This window comes from Pholis gunnellus (genome assembly GCF_910591455.1).
Source record: "Pholis gunnellus genome assembly, chromosome: 16".
NCBI lineage: Eukaryota > Metazoa > Chordata > Actinopteri > Perciformes > Pholidae > Pholis > Pholis gunnellus.
Genome location: NC_136543.1, coordinates 18,563,938 through 18,584,401, shown reverse-complemented (window position 1 = coordinate 18,584,401; position 20,464 = coordinate 18,563,938). Strand labels below are relative to the sequence as shown.

Genomic DNA, 20,464 nt, shown 5'->3' with positions numbered 1-20,464 from the left:
GTTATCTTATAACGCCGGCTGTTCTTCTAAATTGAATCATCACACACACACGCGCCTGTGGTTTACTTTGAAAATACCCACCGGATGTTTCTCTGTTGATTAACGTCAGCTGTTGCAAGAACACTGGTCCAAAGAAGGAAGCTGTAACATTTAGCTGAATTCAGCTAAATTTCTTTGTGGGACGTTAATAAAGCGTTAGCTTAACTTACGGTAAGACATATTGATACAGAATTAGCGAAATACAAGCTAATGTCACGAGAGCTTTTGTTTTCATTGCAATGTCTCCTGTTCCGACACATTTGGCCACTGTAATAATGTTGTTAGCTTCCATATTTAACTGCCACTAGCAAGGACAGCAGCAGCCGTTGCACTGCTTTTCTGTAAAGGTAACGTTTAGGTGTAGACGTCTTTTATTATTTAGGAGTCGTTCCTGGTTTACCATCCTTTTATGCGTCAGAGTCTCCAAGTAGCACGTTTTCATTCAAACGTCAGAGGCTGTTTTTGGAGGACACGTGACACTAAACAAAAACACAAACACAGCTAATGTTTGAAGGTGTAAATTGGTATATTTGTATCTCTGCATTCTATTATACTTTTTAATGAGGATCAGTGCACCAAAGTACAACAATCTAATTATGGCTCCATGCGGATAGTTTCTATTTTATTTTATGTGCCTAGCTTTTGAGATGTTGACCCATAAACGTCTTCCTCCATCCCAATACAATGGAGATGACAGAAATATTCCGAAACAGTGTTGAACATTTTGCATTTAAAACAACAGTATCTCTTACCAGAAACAATATCCTGCGTACTCTGGAGAATTTGGGCTCCAGAACAGATTTTATTAGAACTTTTCTCTACTTAAGAAATGTATGAAGGGTTAAATAATGAATTAAGTTGCAATAATAAGATGCAGAAGAAGTTATTCTGGGAATATGTCCAGCTCTATTAATGTTTTTCTGCCCCATAAAGCCCCATGCAAAGATGAGCGTGCCAGACTACATGCAAAGTGCCGAGGACCACCAGACGGTACTGGTGGTGGTCCAGCCGGTGGGCATAGTACCCGAGGACCAGTTCTTCAAGATCTACAAACGAATCTCCAGCGTGAGCCAGGTGAGCATCAGGGACTCGCAGCGCCTCCTCTACATCCGCTACCGCCACCACTACCTGCCCGAAAACAACGAGTGGGGAGACTTCCAGACGCACCGCAAGGTGGTGGGCCTCATCTCCATCACCAGCTGCGCCTCGGCCAAAGAGTGGCCCCAGACCGCCGAGCGCTTCCACAGCCAGAAGGAGGTGTACAGCTCCACGCTGTACGACTCCCGCTTGCTGGTGTTCGGGCTGCAGGGAGAGGTGGCAGAGCAGCAGCGGACCGACGTGGCCTTCTACCCCGGCTTTGACGACTGCTCTGACGTGGAGAAGAGAGTGGATGACTTTGTGGAGTCCATATTTATTGTTCTGGAGTCCAAGCGGCTCGACCGGGCCACGGACAAGTCAGGTGACAAGATACCGCTGCTCTGTGTGCCCTTTGAGAAGAAGGACTTTGTGGGTTTGGACACGGATAGCAGGTGAGTTGTTCTCCACCAAAAGCCCTTTAGCATTCAGAGGCTGGTTAACGAATGCTTGAATGAGTTCTGTAGCCAGTTAATGAGATTCACTGCATTATGTGCAAGCTGTTAGTGTGTCTTTGTTACTTGTTACACATCAGCCTCGCCTGCTCAAAAATTCTCCTCTCAAAAATCCTGTCTTTTGATTTTTGCTGCGTTCATTTTCGTTTTGTTTACCTTTTGGTTTATGTGTCTTTCTTCTGTTTTCTTTTCTCTCATACTGTCCTGTGAGTTTATTGTTGGGTGTGAAAAGGTGAGACGTTAGACTCTTAAGTTTAGTGAACCCGTCCCGATCCCCTGAAAGAAAATACCAGACCTCAGTGCTGTCCTGACTCCGAGCCCAACTCATCGCTCCTCCGCACGTTTCCATTTACACACAAACTGATTGAGAAATCTGGATTGAAGCTGCGCGCCAAAAATAGCCTCTTAGCTGTTAAAATGACAACGTATGAGTAAACATTGTTAGCTGAATATTCCAGCAATAACATCAGCTACTAAAATGAAAACACAACCCACCACATCAGCAGTGAGGCCGGATTTGAGGTTATTACGTTTGACACTGTTAGAATAAAGAAAACTACTACGTTACATCCAGTGACCTCTTCTTACAGTCTCTGCTTCTAATTTACACTCTGACACTCTTTCTATGGTCGAAAGGAAGACGTTTTCATTTACATTACTCTTAATAACATGAAGAGTGTGTTGCAATAAATGAAAATATGAAAAGTATTTGTTTTGTGATAAACTTGCAACACATTGTTCATAACCTTGCAGTCATTTTCTTGGAAGTTTCCCTGGAAAGAAGTTTGGAATTTTGTACTCTTTATTATTTATTGTGAAATTCCAGACTGATGATGAAACAATATGAAATGATCTGAAACCTTCACCATGAAGAACAGCAAACACTCATATGCTTTGGAAAATGCTCAACTTAAATGTTAAACTCTGTATTCGCGATTCAAATGATTTAGTATTTGTATATTTATGTGTAATATTGATGTGTTGAAACATTGTAAATCACTGTTATGGTCCTGTTAACGGAGGAGCTGATGGTTTGGACCCACTGAACACAGTCTGGAACAGTACATAGCACTGCAGCCGCTCACAAAAACATGAATTTGAAGATGGCACACATGTCCAAAGATCCAGTTTAACTGCTGTGGTATTTTCTTCATGACTCCCTTAAGAACAGCCTCCTTTTTACTTGAGTTGTCCTCTCATAAGTAGCGCACTGAGCATTACTATTCATTTTGAATCTGCCAAATGTATCTCATAGATTTCCCACAATAGATGTTTTTCTTAAACAGCTCAGAAAATGTTGTCCATGGCTCATTGTCTTCACATTCCCAGCCCGTCAGAATGTTTAAATGTCTTGCTCAGCGGAGTTCATAGTTTTCCCAGTAACGGTTACTTTCCCCCCCCGTGTCCCGGTGAAGCTGCTCCTCCCTGAGTGCCCGTGTGGGTCGTAGGTCAGCTCATGCTCCGTCCTCGTTCTGTTGCTCCCCTTTGCTTCTGCCGTCCCGCTCCTTACTTCTCCTTCTGTAGCTGACTGCTAGGACTCACTCGAGTCTCCTCTCCTGGCTCCCTGCTGACATAAGAAATGACAATAGCAGCAAGTCGGAGCTGTTTTTTAATTAACTATTAAATCAACTGAAATCTATTTTAAAAACATGTATTTTATTTGAGCCACGCCATTCCCCCTGCTGCTGTCTGAACGTGTTTTTCTCTCCTCAGGCATTATAAAAAGCGCTGCCAGGGGCGGATGAGGAAGCACGTCGGGGACTTGTGTCTGCAGGCGGGCATGCTGCAGGACGCCCTGGTCCACTACCACATGGCTGTGGAGCTGCTCAGGGGCGTCAATGACTTCCTCTGGCTGGGTGGTGAGTCGGGACAATGGCGGCTTATTTCTATAAAATAGGATTTACGAGACTAGAATTACTTTATTGTTGTTAGTTTACGAAATGTATAAACCAGTATCGAGATTTCATAGTTTGTTTTTTAACACAAAAGCATCCTTAGGATTTGGAAGAATTGTGTATTTTATGGTTTCTAAATCTCTGATTTAGAAACTATGTAATTACCTCAAACATATGTTCGGTATTTCACTGCTGCAGTAATATTGGCCTTGTCAATTTACGGTTTATTAGCCGTGTGAACATGAAGGCTTAAGAGCTTTAATGATCCAGCGAGCTTCAGAGGCTCCTGCAGAGATCTATGAAGAACAATGAATAAGAGCTACGTAGAGGTGGAACGTTTGTCTTCTGTAATTTGTGCCCCTCTAGCTGCGTTGGAGGGTTTGTGTTCAGCCTCCGTTATCTTCCACTACCCTGGAGGCACAGCGGGGAAGACTGCAGGACGAAAGCAGAGCATCTCCCAGCCAGCGGACGCAGGCAAACGCCACCGACCAGGTGAGCACGTCCCTCTGTAACCGGACGGATTAGAACAGTGGTCTGGATGAGAGGACGACCGAAGGCTGCTGTCTGTGAGCTGTGATTGAGTGAGAGTGTCGCTGCTGACCGGCAACTCAAACACCGCTAAGCTTCGCTCAGCTAAGCTGCTTCCTTAGTGTGCAGAGTACAAGATGTGCATCCCTGATTGTGTTTAAGCTTAACATCACTGAATCTTTATTAACATGCTATTAACATGGCGTTACATTAACACCGCCTTGTATGTAACTACACGAGAAGGAGAGCGTCATGCTATCCCACTTTGAATACAAGCAATGATAAAGAGCTGCTTTTCTGATGTTCTCTGAGGACTGCATCATTCAGGGCTGCAAGTAATCATTTATTACATTGTTGATTAATGTTCTACAGATTGTTATTATTTAATTGTTGTCGGCTTCTACGTCTGGCTGCTCCGGTGTTCTGCGATGTAAAATTCCTGCTTTGATAATGGAGTCTGATGGCTTTGAAGAGAGCATAGATGAATATAACGGAGTCAGAAAGGGCTCTCTGACGGTAAGGTGAAAATATTCTAAATATATATCTATATATAGATATATATATGTGTGTGTGTATATACATATATACACTTCCACCGATATTGGTTACGCCCCCGTCCACAGGAGCATATTGCTCCTGTGCCCGTTTACGAGCTAGAAGTCTGCTTCTTTGTCTTTGTGCACTTGTCAATTAGTGGAGTTGTGTGAAACCATCGGCTGGATGTTTATCACACCACTTTTTTATGCATGTGTGCGTTCTCCTGCACCTGCCAATGAAACCTGGACTCCCCACTAAAAATGGAGCCGCTAGAGGTTGGTCTTTGTGAAGTCAGCTGCATGCAAAAAAGCTTATCGTGACTCTTAATTAGTGTATTTTATAGGAGAACTGCTGCAGCCATTCAGCACATTGTTGGGACTAACTCTGCTAACATTGCGCCTTGCGTCATGGAGTGAATCTGCATTCTTTCTCTCTGTCTGTAGGAGCTCAGGAGGTTCTCATTGACCCAGGTATGGTATGTCTAACCAACATAGCTCTTGTAGACACCAATCTGCCTCATTGCTTGTGGTCGAGTTTCCCCTGTGTTTGATGTCATTTTTTCATCCTACATCCTCAGTTTATTTTATCCTTTGACATTTGATTGATGTTTTTCTTCCTTTAGGACAGGTAGTGTTCTCTCCTGTGTTGGTTTACCGTCACCTTTATTGTTTTTTTCCTAACGTACCTGCTCTTTCTCACAGCCACACACATATCACATGACTACAATTAAAGACTTAAAATGGTCCCTCTTACTAGCTTCTATTTTTATTTATTGAGGCCTCATATTGTTCTAACAGCTCACATCTTACACCTGATTCTTACACAAAGATCACTTAACCCGATCAAAGGCATTTGAAATGTTTTCCGAGCACATTTAGCCGTTTGAACACAAAGTTAAGTATCTCTAGAAGCACCAGCAGGTGGCAGCTCATCACCAGTGGTGCATACTTTCATTTCCTGTTTATTGCTCACTGTTACTGAACCTCTTTCATAACCTAAAAAAAATAAAAAGTGCATTTTTCCGTAACTGGATCACCTCAGTGATTGTACAGCAATTTAGCTTTGAAACATTTCAGGTGCGAGTTTAGCTCCTCTTGGGACGTTTTGCCTCGAGCACCATCGCGATCACATGTTAGAGGCCTCCGAATATTCACGACATCACTTCCTGCTGGTGTAAGGGAGAGCGGGACGATTCGGTGTTTAACATTTACATTTAGTGGGTTCATCAGGAGGCAACAGAGCTGGGAATAAAACACACATTTCACAGTTTCATTCATCATCATCTGTTGTTATCTGATATGTGAACAGTCTTTATGTGAACACTGTAAATCGGTGTCTTATTTTATATATATATAATATATAAAATGCATGTGGCTGTGGTAGCCAGGGCGGTTTCCTTTGAAGAGTAATTGGTGGATTTAAGTTTCCCCTCCTTCACTCGTGTCGTTTCCTTTCCTTCTGTGCTGGAGCGGACTGATGGTGGTCACCCTGGTGTCCTTCTCACGCTAATCCCGTCCCGTCCTCTTTTTGAGCGCAGGCGCCCTCACAGCCAACGGCATCAGTGCAGACACCAGCACTGAGATCGGAAGAGCAAAGAACTGCCTGAGTCCCGAGGACATTATCGAGAAGTACAAAGAGGCCATCTCCTACTATGGAAAGGTAATCACACACTACGGAACTCTTTTAATCACAAATTCAGCCTTTACTGTAGTTGGATTAAAGATATTAACGGGTAATATCAGGCTTTCCTCCAGGTTTTTAATATAAAAGCATTTTATTAAACCAGTATTCAGTACATGAGACAATAAAACTCACAACAATTATGCATTTATGCATAATATCAGCATTTCTTTGGGTTTACATGAACAGCTAGAGTATACAGTATATATACCTACACAATAAATGCATTTCAGCATAATAATGTATTTGTATTGGCTTTGTGTATCAGTCAAAGCTCAGTATTGTCCGAATACTCAGTGGAGGACTGTTTATGTTTTAAATTTAAAAAACTTTATTGTCCATCAAACAATGACGGACAATTGTCTTAAGTTTGAGGGTCACAAACATAAAAACATGCAGTCACTCCATCAACGAATAGGAACTGGTGTGTAAAGATGCGTTGAAACGAAGTGACTTTAAAATGGATATTATAGTTTTTATACATTCTCTCACTCGTCTGTTGTAAGCACAGTCAAGTGAATGCATGAAGCCTTTTTCAAGGCCAGATATCAGTGAGTGCTTCACAGTGAAAGAGCAGAATATTAGCGCAGTAAATAATCTCAAAGCAAAAAAAGCAATTAGTACGTCTTGAGTTGCCTTTTTAAAGGCAAATGTCTTTTATCTTCAAAGGTGAGTCTGATTATATGCTCTTTACTTTTCTTATTGTCAACCAGACTGAATCCAGAATTAATTCTTGCTTGATACGTCTTACTGCTTTGTACCAGAGAGCTCCTTTGTTCTCCCTAAACTCTTTAAAAGCACATCAATGAGCCAGCGTTTTAACAAGTCTTAGAAGTTCATTTGCAAAAGACAGACTTTTGTTTTCTTGCCTGCTGTAAGAATAATGTTAGTTATAAAATCCCCTGTAGCAAACCGCTGCTAGCTACGTTAGCACAGGAAGCTTATTGACTCCCTCGAAGCTTGTGTCAATTTTAGCAAAACGGTCAATTAAATTAAATGATTTTATCATTTTAAATGATTGATTAATCCGTCCACTTATCCTGGTGTCATTTTTCATCCTACACCATCAGCTTCCTGATTGCTGATAATTGATTGATGTTTTCCCCTTATGTCAGTGTTTACCGTCACCGCCCAGGTCCCATTATTGATTTCATTATATAATAAGGATTTATTGTTTCATACTGCTCGGGCTCTCTGAAACAAAAACAAAAAAAATACAAAATACCCAGCAGAGAATTTTATTGTAGAAAATTGTTGAGCCTTTAAAAAAATCATGTTTATAATCATGACCTGTTTTGAAAGATCTACATCTTCATTAGGAACAAATGGGCTTCTGGTGCCTCAGACAAGTCAAAAGCTCCTTTCTAGGAATAAAAGGTGACTTTCGGTGTTTTTCTCTTGGTTTTATTTCGGGTAAACAGACGGGATAAAGACATTCCAGAGCGTTAAAAGTGATCACAACAACCATGTGATCTCAAGGTTGTTGTGATCACTCAGTGCCACATGAGACCACTCATCCCTCCAGATAAAGATACATAGATACATGCTCATACTGTACATGACAGTGTTTGCATTCAGGTCGCTCTTCAAACTAAACCACCACTGGTTTGCAGTAAATGTAGCTGCCTGAGGTGTGTGTGTGTGTAATATGCATCCGTGTCACCAGGGGGCAGTGTTTGATTAGGTTTGATGGCGTCTGAATACAGAAACAACGCTGTGTTTGAGCAGTATCAGACCACTACATGCTGACAGCAGCTGTTTATTTCTGAGCTACATGGAGACTTAGGAACAAGCATGAGAGCTTGTGTAATCTCTGGAAATAATAGAACCTTACCAGTCAGTGAACACCTTATAAAAGCAGTATTTGACAGACTAAATATATATATACTTCTGAATACTGTATCGGTGCGTGGCGTAATACATTTGTACTCTCCTTTGACCACTATACTTGTACAAAGTCACAAAGAATAGTATTAAAGTATCCCTGATGCTTAGCGAAAGCTGAATAGGCTCATTATGCTACCAAACTATTCTGAAGCAACCCTGTGCTTTATCTTCATTATTATAATTGCCTTTTTGCACTGACCTCCCTCAGCCCTTTTACCTGCAACTAGCTCATTCAGAATTAAATTACGCCTCAACACATAGCCATTCAGATATTAATTGAATTTTAATAAGGACACAATGAGGGTGGAAGTGGAGGGAAGTTGAGGGACTGCGAGATAAAAAAAAAAAAGGAAGAAAAGCACGCACTTGCTCGCAGCGTGAAGCCTCAGCAGCAGCAGCAGCAGCAGCAGCAGCAGCAGCAGCAGCAGCAGCTGAGGTTCTTTCTTTAATAGAAGCACAAACGGAGTCGTGGTCGGAAAATCCCTGAAAAAGGAGCAGCAGGGGATCGGACTTATCACACTCGTCTGTCATCCCACATCGGCAGTGACTGATGAGGGTGCTCATATGTTAATGAAAACACATTCTCTCTGATTATGAGGTGGGTCGCAGAAGTCAAGGCGACCCTCATCGACTGTTCGTTTTTCATTAACCAAAGTCCCCCCCCCCCCCCCCCCCCCCCCCCCCCACCCCCCTCCCTCCCTCGCCTTCCTCCGCTCCTCCTCTTTATCTCCCGCAGTATAAGAACGCCGGCGTGATCGAGCTGGAGGCCTGTGTGAAAGCGGTCCGGGTGCTGGCCATCCAGAAGAGGGCGAGGGAGGCCTCCGAGTTCCTGCAGAACGCGGTTTACATCAACCTGGGACAGGTACGCTGTCTGACCCCACGTCCATCAACACCGGGGGGATGAATGTGACCAAACTCACACAACATCCTTGTACATTTCTTCTTGAGCAGAAGACTTTTGTCCTTCAATTCTTCCTGTATCTTGTGTGACCTATGCAGCCAATTAATTTTCTTCAGACTTCCCCGCTGAGTTCAGTGATTCAGCCTCTCTGTCTCTGCTTTTACATCTGGATACACCGGAGATAACTATCATTTTATAATTAGTGCATGAAGGCCTGACCTGTTGCAACTATAAGTGTAGAGCAATCTAGTGAAATAGTTCTTTGTAGTCCTTCAAGCACTGCACAAGATGTCACAGTGGTTAAATATCTCAAATATCCAAGTGAATTTGAGTGTAGGTGGACGTTAACGTTGTCTCCACACCCGTAGCTATCGGAGGAGGAGAAGATCCAGCGCTACAGCATCCTCTCCGAGCTCTACGAACTGATCGGCTTCCAGCGCAAGTCGGCGTTCTTCAAGCGCGTCGCGGCCATGCAGTGCGTGGCCCCCACCATCCCGGAGCCCGGCTGGAGGGCCTGCTACAAGCTGCTGCTGGAGACGCTGCCTGGGTACAGCCTGTCACTGGATCCCAAGGACTTCAGCAAAGGTAGAGCTCACATATTGTACGTAGTGTGTGTCGAGACTGCAACTAACAATTACTTTTATTATTATTTTTTTATTAACTGGTGTATTCATTCATAAAACATCATAAAATAGTGAAAAACAGCTATCACAATTTCCCCGTGCCAATGATGTCTTCTTAATGCTTGTTTTAACCGACCAACAGTCTGAACCCCAAATATATCTAATTAACAACAATCTTACTCACATGTGAGAAGCTGGAACCAGAGTCTTGCTTGATAATTGACTGAAACAAGGAATTAATGAACAGTGTGTCAACTAATTGAATAAACAACAAATTGATTTAGCTGCAGTGTGTGTTAGGGTAAAGTAGTAAGCATGTGGCAAACAACATATGTACCATACATTTAAAAAAGAGAAGACTGGGAACCTGAAAATATCCCGTCTGGAAAGTTTCAACCTGACGAGATCAATATTGGATGAGAATAAGAAGAAGAAGAGACCGACAGTACCTTGCAGTTCAATTTCTGAAGTCATTGGCGTGTTGTTTATTATTATTATTATTATTATTATTATTATTATTACAAAGAACACCAGTGTCCGTTATAGAAGTAAAGACTTTAAAATGAACAAAAGAAATGTAGTCTTTGATCGCTCCTGCAGGTCCGGTTGGATTCACTCGTTTATCTGCCGTCATTTTGTCTTCAGGCACTTCTAAAGCTCCGACAACAACAATAACAATTTATGAGCCACTAGAAGTGAGTGGCAGCCAGTGTCTGTGCCTGCAGAGACCGTGCCCTCTGCCTGCATTCTCTCCTTTCCTGTTAACTGTTTAATTAACGCTTCTCGTTTTGCCGTGTCGGTGACGCTCCTGGCCGTTTCGCGGCCCCTCTCCAGCTGTCGCTCCTCGGCGTCGTGTCTCTCGGGGCTCTGCTCTGGCTGATGCTGTAATCGGTGTCGTCTTGACTTGAAATCTCAGGAAGACACAAATACTGAGCCGGTTAGGTCTCTGCTTTCCAACCTGGGAGTCCTGACTTCCATTAGTGGTCACCAAAGCTTCCCAGGAGGTTGTAAGGCCTTCTAGATTTTAAAGGGTTGTAAAATAAAAACATCTTGTTCATTTCTGTGAAGAAAACGAAATCACAGGAAAAGGGCACAGTGAAGACCTGAACACAAGCCGTGTCCCGTATTAAAAAAATATGCATTTAACAAAATCAGAGAGCTAATAAAACAATAGACAAATGTCAGGGAGAAGAAAACACTTAATTCGTTATGCGTATGATTGTAAAATAACAGAGAAAGGTTCCTAAAATAACCAGAAACTGCTCAGAATCTGCAAAGAAATTCATCCAAATTGCTAAAAGTTCCTGTAATTCCTGCATTCTTAATTGTGGATCTCTACTTTTATCGTTATGCATTGAATACCCATTCTGTTGGACATGAAATATCCATGAAATATGTCACTTAGTCAGATGTCATCAGGCTGCTGAATGATAGAAAAGAGGAGAAAGGTTGGGAACCGTTGCATTAGCTGGCTGACATCGAGGAGGAGCCAACTTAGGATGTTGTGTTTCCAAACCGCCACAGACAAATGCTGCTCAGAGAATTCATTCGTCCTGATCTGTTCACGCAGTAACAACTATGGGATTATGTGTAATACAAATCAGTGCGTTAATAAGAGCGGATTGGTCTCCTTCCATCAGAGCTTTATCTATTTATTTGAAGGGTCATGAGTCGAGCAGTGCTTATTTTACATCAGTGAAAAGGAGTAAATGTCACAGAATGAATCTTCTTCAAACACTGAAAGCAGCACCGTCTCTCGTTATCCACATTGTGTGAGTGGCAGCAGTGTGAAGACGTATTTCATCGATAGGAAATGAATCGCATCGCTTCATTCCAAACTCCAGCTCTGCTGTCTTTTTCAAGAGTGCTCTTCCACCGCGTTCTGCATTCAAAGCCACCACTTCTCTCAAACAGAGGCACAGTGGAGACGTGCCCCGGGGTTTTTGGGCACTCTTTTGGTGAAGTCCTCACGATAAGCCTCTTGGTTCTACAGACTATTGACCCGTGCTCATCGCAGAGCCTCTCGATGGCGACACAAAGGACGGAGCTCCCGGTGAACAGAAAAGCTCCGGGACTTTATCTCCTCTGAACCGGTGTTCAGGCGATGCTGTTGGAGGACTTTTCCCAGCTTTTAATGTCTGGACTAGATTCTTTTATAAACTGTGAATAAAAACCAGCTGCAGATTGAGGTTAAACGTTTGCACTTCGACTGTAAACGTGAATATGCAGGATACTTCACACCAATAGCACAGAACTGTTGACGTTTACGACTCCTTTTTATAAAAAATAAAGTCAAGCAATTTAGTACAATAGCAATTATCTCTCCATCAACAACCACCAACATGTATTTTCTAATTACATTGCTCCTAATGATAAAGCAACTTTACATTTGATGTCATCTGTCAATCTAAAACTGCCAAATCTGCAGAAAATGCCTTCTCTTGGTGTCTCTCGGTGAACTAAATACATTTTGAGTTTGATTGATTCCGCTGCATTGTGTTCATTGAACAACGTCATTCATTTCTCCAGCAGGCGTGTGTGATTAAATGTGTGATCTTTTAATCTACGCTGCACAATTTCAGCATACTTGATAACACATAGAAAAACATTAAGTTCCCACTTTGTTATAACACGGACAAGAACTGGAAACGTTTCCTTGGAGTCAATTAAATTCTTCGACTAACTTTTCCCCCCCATACTCTTTTGCAAATGAATACACTTTTGACAGTTCTTTAAGTTGCTTCTTCCAGGCCGTGGACCCGTCTTTAGACACAGGGAGAGCATTAGTCCACGGAGCTGGTGAATAACACACCGTAAGGTACTGAACCATAAGTGATCCATACTGATTCATCAGCTGTGACGTTCAAGTTCCCACTGAGGTCCGGGTGCATCCACTCTGAGTCCCCACAGCGCTGATGGCAGAAGAGATCAGACGGGAGTTCATCAATAAGCCGGAGAGGCAAGTTCAAGTGAGACAGAAAATGGGCATCAATGGTGCACTCCACTAAGGATGCTGTTCTGTTGTACAGTGGAACAAATGGCTTTTTAAGTGCTTTTTTCACCAGAAACAGGGACGCACTTTAATCTTCTCCACGGTTGTCCTGCCGCTATGTTGGTAGTTTTTGTTTCTTGTAATAATTTACACGTTTATTGTCGGGGAGAACAATAGTCCAGTATGTGGTCGTCTCGTCACCCTGCACAGTAGAAAGCACGCCCCGATGAACAGCGCCTTTTGAGCCAGGTTTCGCATTGGCGGTGCGACTCGCTCGCTCATTATCTCGGCGCTGTGTTAAATGGATTTCCAGACACCTCCAGTTCAGATGAAGTAATATATATATATTTTTTTTCCATGTTCGAGTGAGAGAGACATTCTCAGGAAATCCAAAGTGCCCTTTTTGGATTACTGCTCTCCAGATAAGCGCTGGTTCTGGCAGACAGGTGGAAGTCGGCTATTCTTAGACTGCTTAGTGGGTGCAGTTTCACGACAGAAACAAAATAGCTTACGAAGGAATTGCATCTACAGTTTGTTGAGATGGAGGAAATGGCCGTGGTTAAAAAAATGCTGATAAGTCAAAAGCGTCCTGGGCATGATTTGACGTTACTGGACGTGGTATTCAAGCTGAGGAAACATCGGAGTGTTTACCAAATCTCCTCCCTTCCTCCCTCCGGCCCCCGCGGCCTCCTCAGCACATCTTTCCTCTAGTTTTCTTTTCCACTTAGTGAGTCAACAGTCGACAGCTGGGAGTGGAGCAGGGGATCTCGTAGGGGGCTGAGGCTCTTATGTAACAGTTGGTGTCAGGCTAGAATGCTATTAAGATGTCTTGTGGAGCTCCGCAGAGCAAAAGAAAAAGCCCACACTGGCTAAATTAGCAGCACGCTGGAGCACATGTGACAGGCAATGGGGGGGCGCTTAAATTTTCAGAGATGGCTGCAATGAAAAGACTTGAATTAGATCTAATTATGTGTGGCCTTTTGTGTGTGAAGCGTGCCAAATACAGACTTATGAAGGTTTGTCACGCACTTGTTGCTGCTGCTCAAGCGTCACTGAATACATTGGAGAGTAATTATCAGGAGTCGTTGTGTGCTGAAATTAGGGCAGGGACATGAAATCATTAGCACGAAATTACTTAGAATATCTTTTTCCAATATCAGTATATATTGCAAGATGCAAATCTGGTCTAATTTCTGTTCAGTGAATTGATTTGTGTCCCTTTTATCATTCACATCATCAGATGAAATATTAAACAATAACTTTAATAACCTAATTTGATTTTTGATTACAACCTACAGGCATAAAACAATAAAGCGGTATGATTTTGTCGCCACAATATGATTTTACTAAAAGTTCACAGTTTATTCAGTAAATTGTGATCATTAAATTGCACCAAAGCTGCTTTTGATGATGACAGAAAACCTCATGAGGCACAAACTGTAAATAAGTTTCATATAAGACAAAGAAAAGCAGAAAATCCTCACAATAAACAAGCTATATTTATCTGGAACTTTACTTTACTTGATTAAAACAATTACAGTAATTGCTGTCCGACAAATTAATTATTTAATTAACTCATCACTTCACCTCTAATAAGTATTAACGATGCTTTATTGATAAAAAAGGTAAACGACGAAAGTGTCAACCAAAGATCTCAAACAGCTTATTTTGAATATATATATATATTTATCTGTCCAGAACAGGTTTAAAATATGTTAAAAGATAAAGAGCAGCGAGTTAGGATAGGCATCGTAAAACAGCAATGCTGAACTGGTGGAGCCACAAATATCATAAAACACGGGGACACGATGTTTGATCCAACGCGTGTAGAATATTCTCGATGGTTCTCTGCTCATCTGATGTGTAACGTTAAATGTCATCAACGATCCTCTGCAGCTCATTGTGAGTCTTCTCTCTTTCTCAGGTACCCACCGGGGCTGGGCTGCTGTCCAGATGCGCCTCCTGCATGAGCTGGTGTACGCCTCCCGTCGCATGGGCAACCCCGGCCTGTCTGTGCGCCACCTGTCCTTCCTGCTGCAGACCATGCTGGACTTCCTGTCTGATCAAGGTCAGCTCCCAATAAGCACGGTTACACTTTCTCTTTCAGTGCAGAATTCAAACCGTGTGAGGTGCTTCCAGCTTCATGGGCCAGCTCTTTAAAAAAAAAACAAATCTAGAAACAGCCACCTTGTCCTTTGGTGAGTGCGGCATTACACCGTGTGCTTAATAGTATGCGGTGCACAACAAAGCCAGCTTTTTCTTGGCAGGAGTGCAACATTGTGCTCTGACCAGAAATCCCGTGCAGCCAGGAGATAGAGTTTCTACTGAAGCTGTGTGAGCCCGACGCTCCACTGGCCACACAATACAGGCCGGCGTAATCCTTGGATGGCTACTAAGCATGAAAATGAAGGGGGGGGGGGGGGGAGGAGACGAGGTATGAACAAGATGAAGCAAGCTCTCTGTTTAAATATTAACATCAGAAGCTGTGTTTAGGGTGCTGCTTATACAAGCGTTCTTAGAAACAGTGCTGCTTCGTCCTTCCATTCATCAAGGGCGAGAAACCCGATGGAATCACTACGTGTTTAAACTGACCTTGTAAGTCGAGTTCTTCGTCTATTTTCTTTTGTTCAAATATAAATACCGTTTCATATTTACTCAGTGTAACTTTTGGGGCTCAGAGCTGCTGTTCGCTGCAGTTTGGGGGCCCTCCTTTGATCGCCTTTACTCGCGTCTGCAATGTGATATTACAAATGTCAGAACGGTTATTGTCGGTTGCTCAAGTGGAATAGTTCTCTTTTGATGTGTCTCTGGGTTTTTGTCTGTATATGTCGAGAATAGAATAGAGTTGGGCAGGAAAGGACTTCTACGGCTCTGCTATGAAAGTCTTACAGTTATTGTAGTGAAGAAAGTCAAATTTAAAATGAAACTTTTAGACATTTACAAAGTTTTAACGGTCGGATGTTCACCATCATACAACACATGCAACATATTACAAAGAACAGTTAAATAGGATGAGTTTAAAGGAGTACAAATGCATTTTTTGTAATATCAAGGGTGCTGTTTAATACAAAAGCATGTAATTGTGTGCCAAAGTTTTCTTTATTTATTGGAGCTTATATTAATAAAATAGGATGTAATTGAAAGGGAACTAAAAATAGAAAGAGATAATTAGAACAGCTCCAGATATTGTCTCTCTGATAACATCACGTATTAGCGTTGGTTGCTAAAGTCTTACACCGCCTGGGATTGTAGAGGGGAAATACATTTTATTTTTTGTCGGCTTGTGGTAGCTTTTTCAAATCTTGTCCGGTGTCATCAGATACATAGTTTGATTGTTTTTAAAGCCGTAAATGATTTCATACACTTTCAAATAATATTCCTGTTTACTCTCCTCACAGGTTTATGAAAATATTTTCTCCTACGACAAAGTCCTTGTTTTTTCACTGTCTGATTAACCAGAACAACTACCGTTATGATTCCACTGCTGTTCATTGCAGCCAGGGGTTCATCTCTGTTGCAATTAAATAATGACGGTGATGTCATCAGGGTGTTCTCTGCTGGGTTTGGAGATGACACATTGGTAATAATTAAAAACTGGGGGCATCGAGTTTGAAATACATGTGCATTTACCAGGCAGTTCGAGGCCAAACCAAACATAGGATATAGAGTTGCATTATGGGAAGTGTAGGATCCAGCCTTTTGGAAACTTTATATTTAAAGAGCTTCATTATGCGAGCACATCGGAATTGCAGCAATGTCAGCCGCAAAAGGTGCATTGTATTCAAACCTTCACACATGTTTACAAGGAACAAATACGGGGCGCCGCCATCCATCTATTAGGGACTCAAAGATAGTGACCTCTGACCTCCTGACAGCTTTGTAGAAGCACAAAAGTACCAAACATCTCAAATACCCCTTTCAGGATTCGTCTTTATTGACATTGTTGCCATACATTGTATATTTCTTTGCATGTAGATGTTTAAATCGCTAAATCAACACTTTATTTTCATGGCGCAGAGAAGAAGGCACATTGGCCTTTGACGTGTACTTTCACAACAATGGTGACTTCATTTTCACAAACATGCAACACTTGACTTTGCAATGCCTCCCACCCTTTCAGGCACACGTAATGATTGCTCCTGGGTCGGGAACAAGTCACCGCAGTGCAACAGCTTTGTCAACTCACAGAAATAGCGATGGATACGGTTGATATTTCATTACTTTTTGATGGTGAATTTCATACCAGAATGATTATTGCCACTCTTTCGGTAGCTTCTACTCTGGAAGGAGTACTATTATTATTTATTTTTTAATGCTGCTTTTTCCTTAAAACAAGCCATAAAAATCTAAATTATTCATAAAAGTATTGAAATGTTTTGTGGTGTGTCGGTAATTTTCGTTACACAATAAAAATGTGCTAAATCTCACCTTTGAATTTCATTAATATCATTAAAGATATTTGAAGCTCGAGACTGTCTAAGAATGAGAGAAGTCTACAAGCACAGCAAATACAGGCCTCTCTGGGGGGGGCTTAGCTGTAGTGCTGAGGTTCTTTAACGCCATCAAATTGTGAGAAGATTGAGGAGAATGATAGAGGAGTCACTTCACGACCTGCTCATAACGGTTCAGTGATTTACGCCATCATTCAGTCTGCCATCAGCTTCTTGTTTGCCATTTTCTATAAAACCTTAAAATGGCTCATTGTTATGCCTGCTTCATTCATCCTCCATCGGCCTGAATGTTATCCTTTTACTTTGTTATTGTCATCTATATTTGCATAAAAACACCCAATTTGAATTATTAGGAAATAAAAGATTGTATTTCAGTAGTTTTGATTATATGTTATAAGCAACTTCGAGCTAATGTAAGTGTTCATTTCCTCTCAGATATCTATTTATTTTTTTATTTTTTTTGCTGTGAAAGCATCCTTCTTGTTTCTTGCCAACAACTTAATTTTACAAGATAACATTTGAACTCATCATGATAGCGTCATAATTGACCTTCCTCCGATGCTCATAGTCACTGAACAGAGCTTGAACGCATCACAATGCAAGTCAATGCAACCTCCGTTAGCATTAGCTATTTAGCTCTGTGCCGTTGGCAGACGAGCTGATCACTGCGAATTACTCCGAGCAGCATGATGGGAATGAATTACAACATAACAAGCAGTTGTTCCAATTGTTTTTAAGGTTGTTCCTCTGAGTGCAATATAGTTTTCTCAATGTAAATCATCTACAGTCGTTTTGTAAGAATGTACGTTCCATTTACATTCCATCAACTTTTGAGTCTGATTTGTTTTGGTTGCAAAAGACCATGATGCAACTTTTTTTTTTTTTTTTTTTTTAACATTAAGAGTAAAGTTTATTCAACTGAAACCATTTTGAAATTTAATTTCACGGAGCTTAAACTTGCGAAATAGTTTCCAAAGAAAATTGACACCTGCTGCTTTTTGAATTATGTGTATATCTCACCAAATTGGGTGACATTAATATGTCTAAATAAAAAAAAGGTGTCTGCCAGAATACCCGAGCCCTCCCGTTTACTGTCACACTAATTTGTGTGCTTTCTGTTTTTTGAGAAGTGAATATTCGGACACGTCGTGCTGTTGAAAGTGCACGGATAATGAAGTGGTACCCGGCAAAGATAAGCAGCAAACCAACCTGTTATAGACGGGGATTTTACGGGTGTACATTTCAAACAAGGTGACGTAAGCTCAGTGTTCAGAGGAGCCACGCTCCCTTTCATCCCGCCTTACACTCGTATTCCTCCCACTTGACGGGTGACACTTTGAGGAGAGATCCTTCCGTTTTGGGGAGTGTTAAGAGCTGCACCGTTTCTCCCCTCTTTTCATCAAGTGTAAAAAAAAAAAAGGTTTCTTTGCTTATCCGGACAGTGTTTTCCAGCTGTCAGCCTAATAATGTGCTTCGGTGTGTTTGTCTGGGCAGACGGCAGGAACAAGTCAGAAAATAGTGTTTCCTCTCGTGGGTTTGATTTATCTAAGGGCCCTGACGTATAACGCTACTACAGACAAAGAACAACTAAACAAATGTTGTGCTTCTGGTTAAAACACGGCAGCAGAACACACCACAAACACTATAACCAACACCCAGCTTACCATACAACATCTGCGTGAGAGGAAATAATAGTCGCCGTTTTCTAACCCTAAAAGTATTGCCTAAAAGACAAACTGAAACAAACTACCCTACCATTTTAAAACCGCCGTGAATCCACTTCAACGGTGCCCGGGTGTCATTGGCCCCTGAAGATGTCGCGGTCAGATAGAAGAGCGATCGCACTCCACGGCTGGCTGAACAGTCTGTCAGATAGCGCTCCGTCACTGTCTGCCGCCCCCCGCTAATCCAACACGCTCAGTGGCCTAAGCCTGTAAGAGAGAATAACGTCGGGTTATTATTGTGTTTTAGTCTCGGCGAAACACTTTGTGTGAACATAATCCACATTTTAACAGAAAACACCCGCCGTCCTCGGCTTCCCGTCCCGGGGTGGCCCCCGAACAGACGGCTGCTCGGAACACTCGGACTTGGCAAACAAGGAATAGATATACGAGTATGCCATCAATCACGAAAGCTTAGAGCCAGGAATACAACTGAGCTATCACCCATTCATCTCTAGCTGTTTCATTCCTTCTACACTTCCCTTTTCCCTCTAAGCACCCTCCTCTAACCGTGTGTTTGATCTACTGGTGGTGGGTCTCTGGCTCCCAGTCTGTATTAACAAGGTTGTACTTTGTACACATATTTCATGTGGACAGTTTCCTCATGATGTTTTCACCCTTATACTCAAAACGTTTAGCTGTTTTAATACAAGCATCTTCTCTCGTATAGATGACGTGCATCTTTGGGATTTCAACTACGCAACAAGGATATAATCTATATCCCGGTATTGTTTAGTTCAATGCACTCTGCCGCGGAGAAACACACTAACTTTTCATGAATAAGCGAAAGTCATAAGACTTCATAAGCTGCTCCCGTGGAGGTTTATATATCTTTTAGTCTTTCTAAATGTCCTTCTCCCCTTGATCAACACTCTTGAAACTTGCAGAGCCAAAGCAAATTCTTTGGCTGGCTGAGCAGTAATGTTCCCTCTAAAGGTATTGATGGTACAATAAAACTTTCAATTTCACTTGAAGGCTGTTATTGCAGAGACGCAGACAGAGACACCTCACAGGTCATTAATGTCTGCTAAATTATATCACAGACACAAAGAGGAACTCTCTCCAGTGGAGGCAGTCATCACATTATTTGAGTGTGGGGAACTTGAAAGGGAGTTGTGTTATGTCATAATTGTTGCCGTCTGATCTTTGGATAATTGTGTGTGTGTGTGTGTGTGTGTGTGTGTGTGTGTGTATATATACTCTCTTTTGCCATGTGCTCATTGATTTTGCTACATATTATAGAGAAGAAAGAGGTGACCCAGAGTCTGGAGAACTACACGTCCAAGTGTCCGGGTGGAATGGAGGTCATCACGCTCCCCGATGGCCTGAAGCTCCCCCCGGTGGCCTTCACCAAGCTCCCCATCGTCCGGTAAGACCGGAGGGTGACGGCCGGTTGTTACCTTCACGTCACATGTTGGGCTCAATTTCTAACTTTGTAAAATATCATCCCTGGAGTAGTTCTACCATTGGCACATATAAAGGTTCGTCAGTAGTTCTAAATTATTGGATAACAAACACCTGAATATATAATTGGTGCTTTTTAATGTCAATATTGAAATTAGTGCCTTTCACTAATTTCTCACGGAGCATCGGGTACATTTGGATTTGTTTTCTTTTGGTG

At 42.0% G+C, this 20,464-nt stretch overlaps 1 protein-coding gene across 2 annotated transcripts in view; it reads left to right on the top strand.

Annotated features, from left to right (window-relative positions):
* Nucleotides 1–117: 117 nt before the first annotated feature.
* Nucleotides 118–20,464, top strand: part of trappc9 (trafficking protein particle complex subunit 9) — a 156,222-nt gene continuing 135,875 nt past the window's right edge. The window contains exons 1-10 of one of the 2 annotated variants that reach the window (XM_079175869.1): nucleotides 118–210; nucleotides 973–1,568; nucleotides 3,342–3,487; nucleotides 3,890–4,015; nucleotides 5,032–5,058; nucleotides 6,126–6,247; nucleotides 8,892–9,017; nucleotides 9,425–9,641; nucleotides 14,596–14,739; nucleotides 20,086–20,212. In XM_079175869.1, the coding sequence (XP_079031995.1) occupies nucleotides 985–1,568; nucleotides 3,342–3,487; nucleotides 3,890–4,015; nucleotides 5,032–5,058; nucleotides 6,126–6,247; nucleotides 8,892–9,017; nucleotides 9,425–9,641; nucleotides 14,596–14,739; nucleotides 20,086–20,212 (1,619 nt within the window). In that variant the 5' untranslated portion in view covers nucleotides 118–210; nucleotides 973–984. The remainder of the gene's footprint in view (nucleotides 211–972; nucleotides 1,569–3,341; nucleotides 3,488–3,889; nucleotides 4,016–5,031; nucleotides 5,059–6,125; nucleotides 6,248–8,891; nucleotides 9,018–9,424; nucleotides 9,642–14,595; nucleotides 14,740–20,085; nucleotides 20,213–20,464) is intronic. The other variant, XM_079175870.1, reaches the window with a different exon arrangement.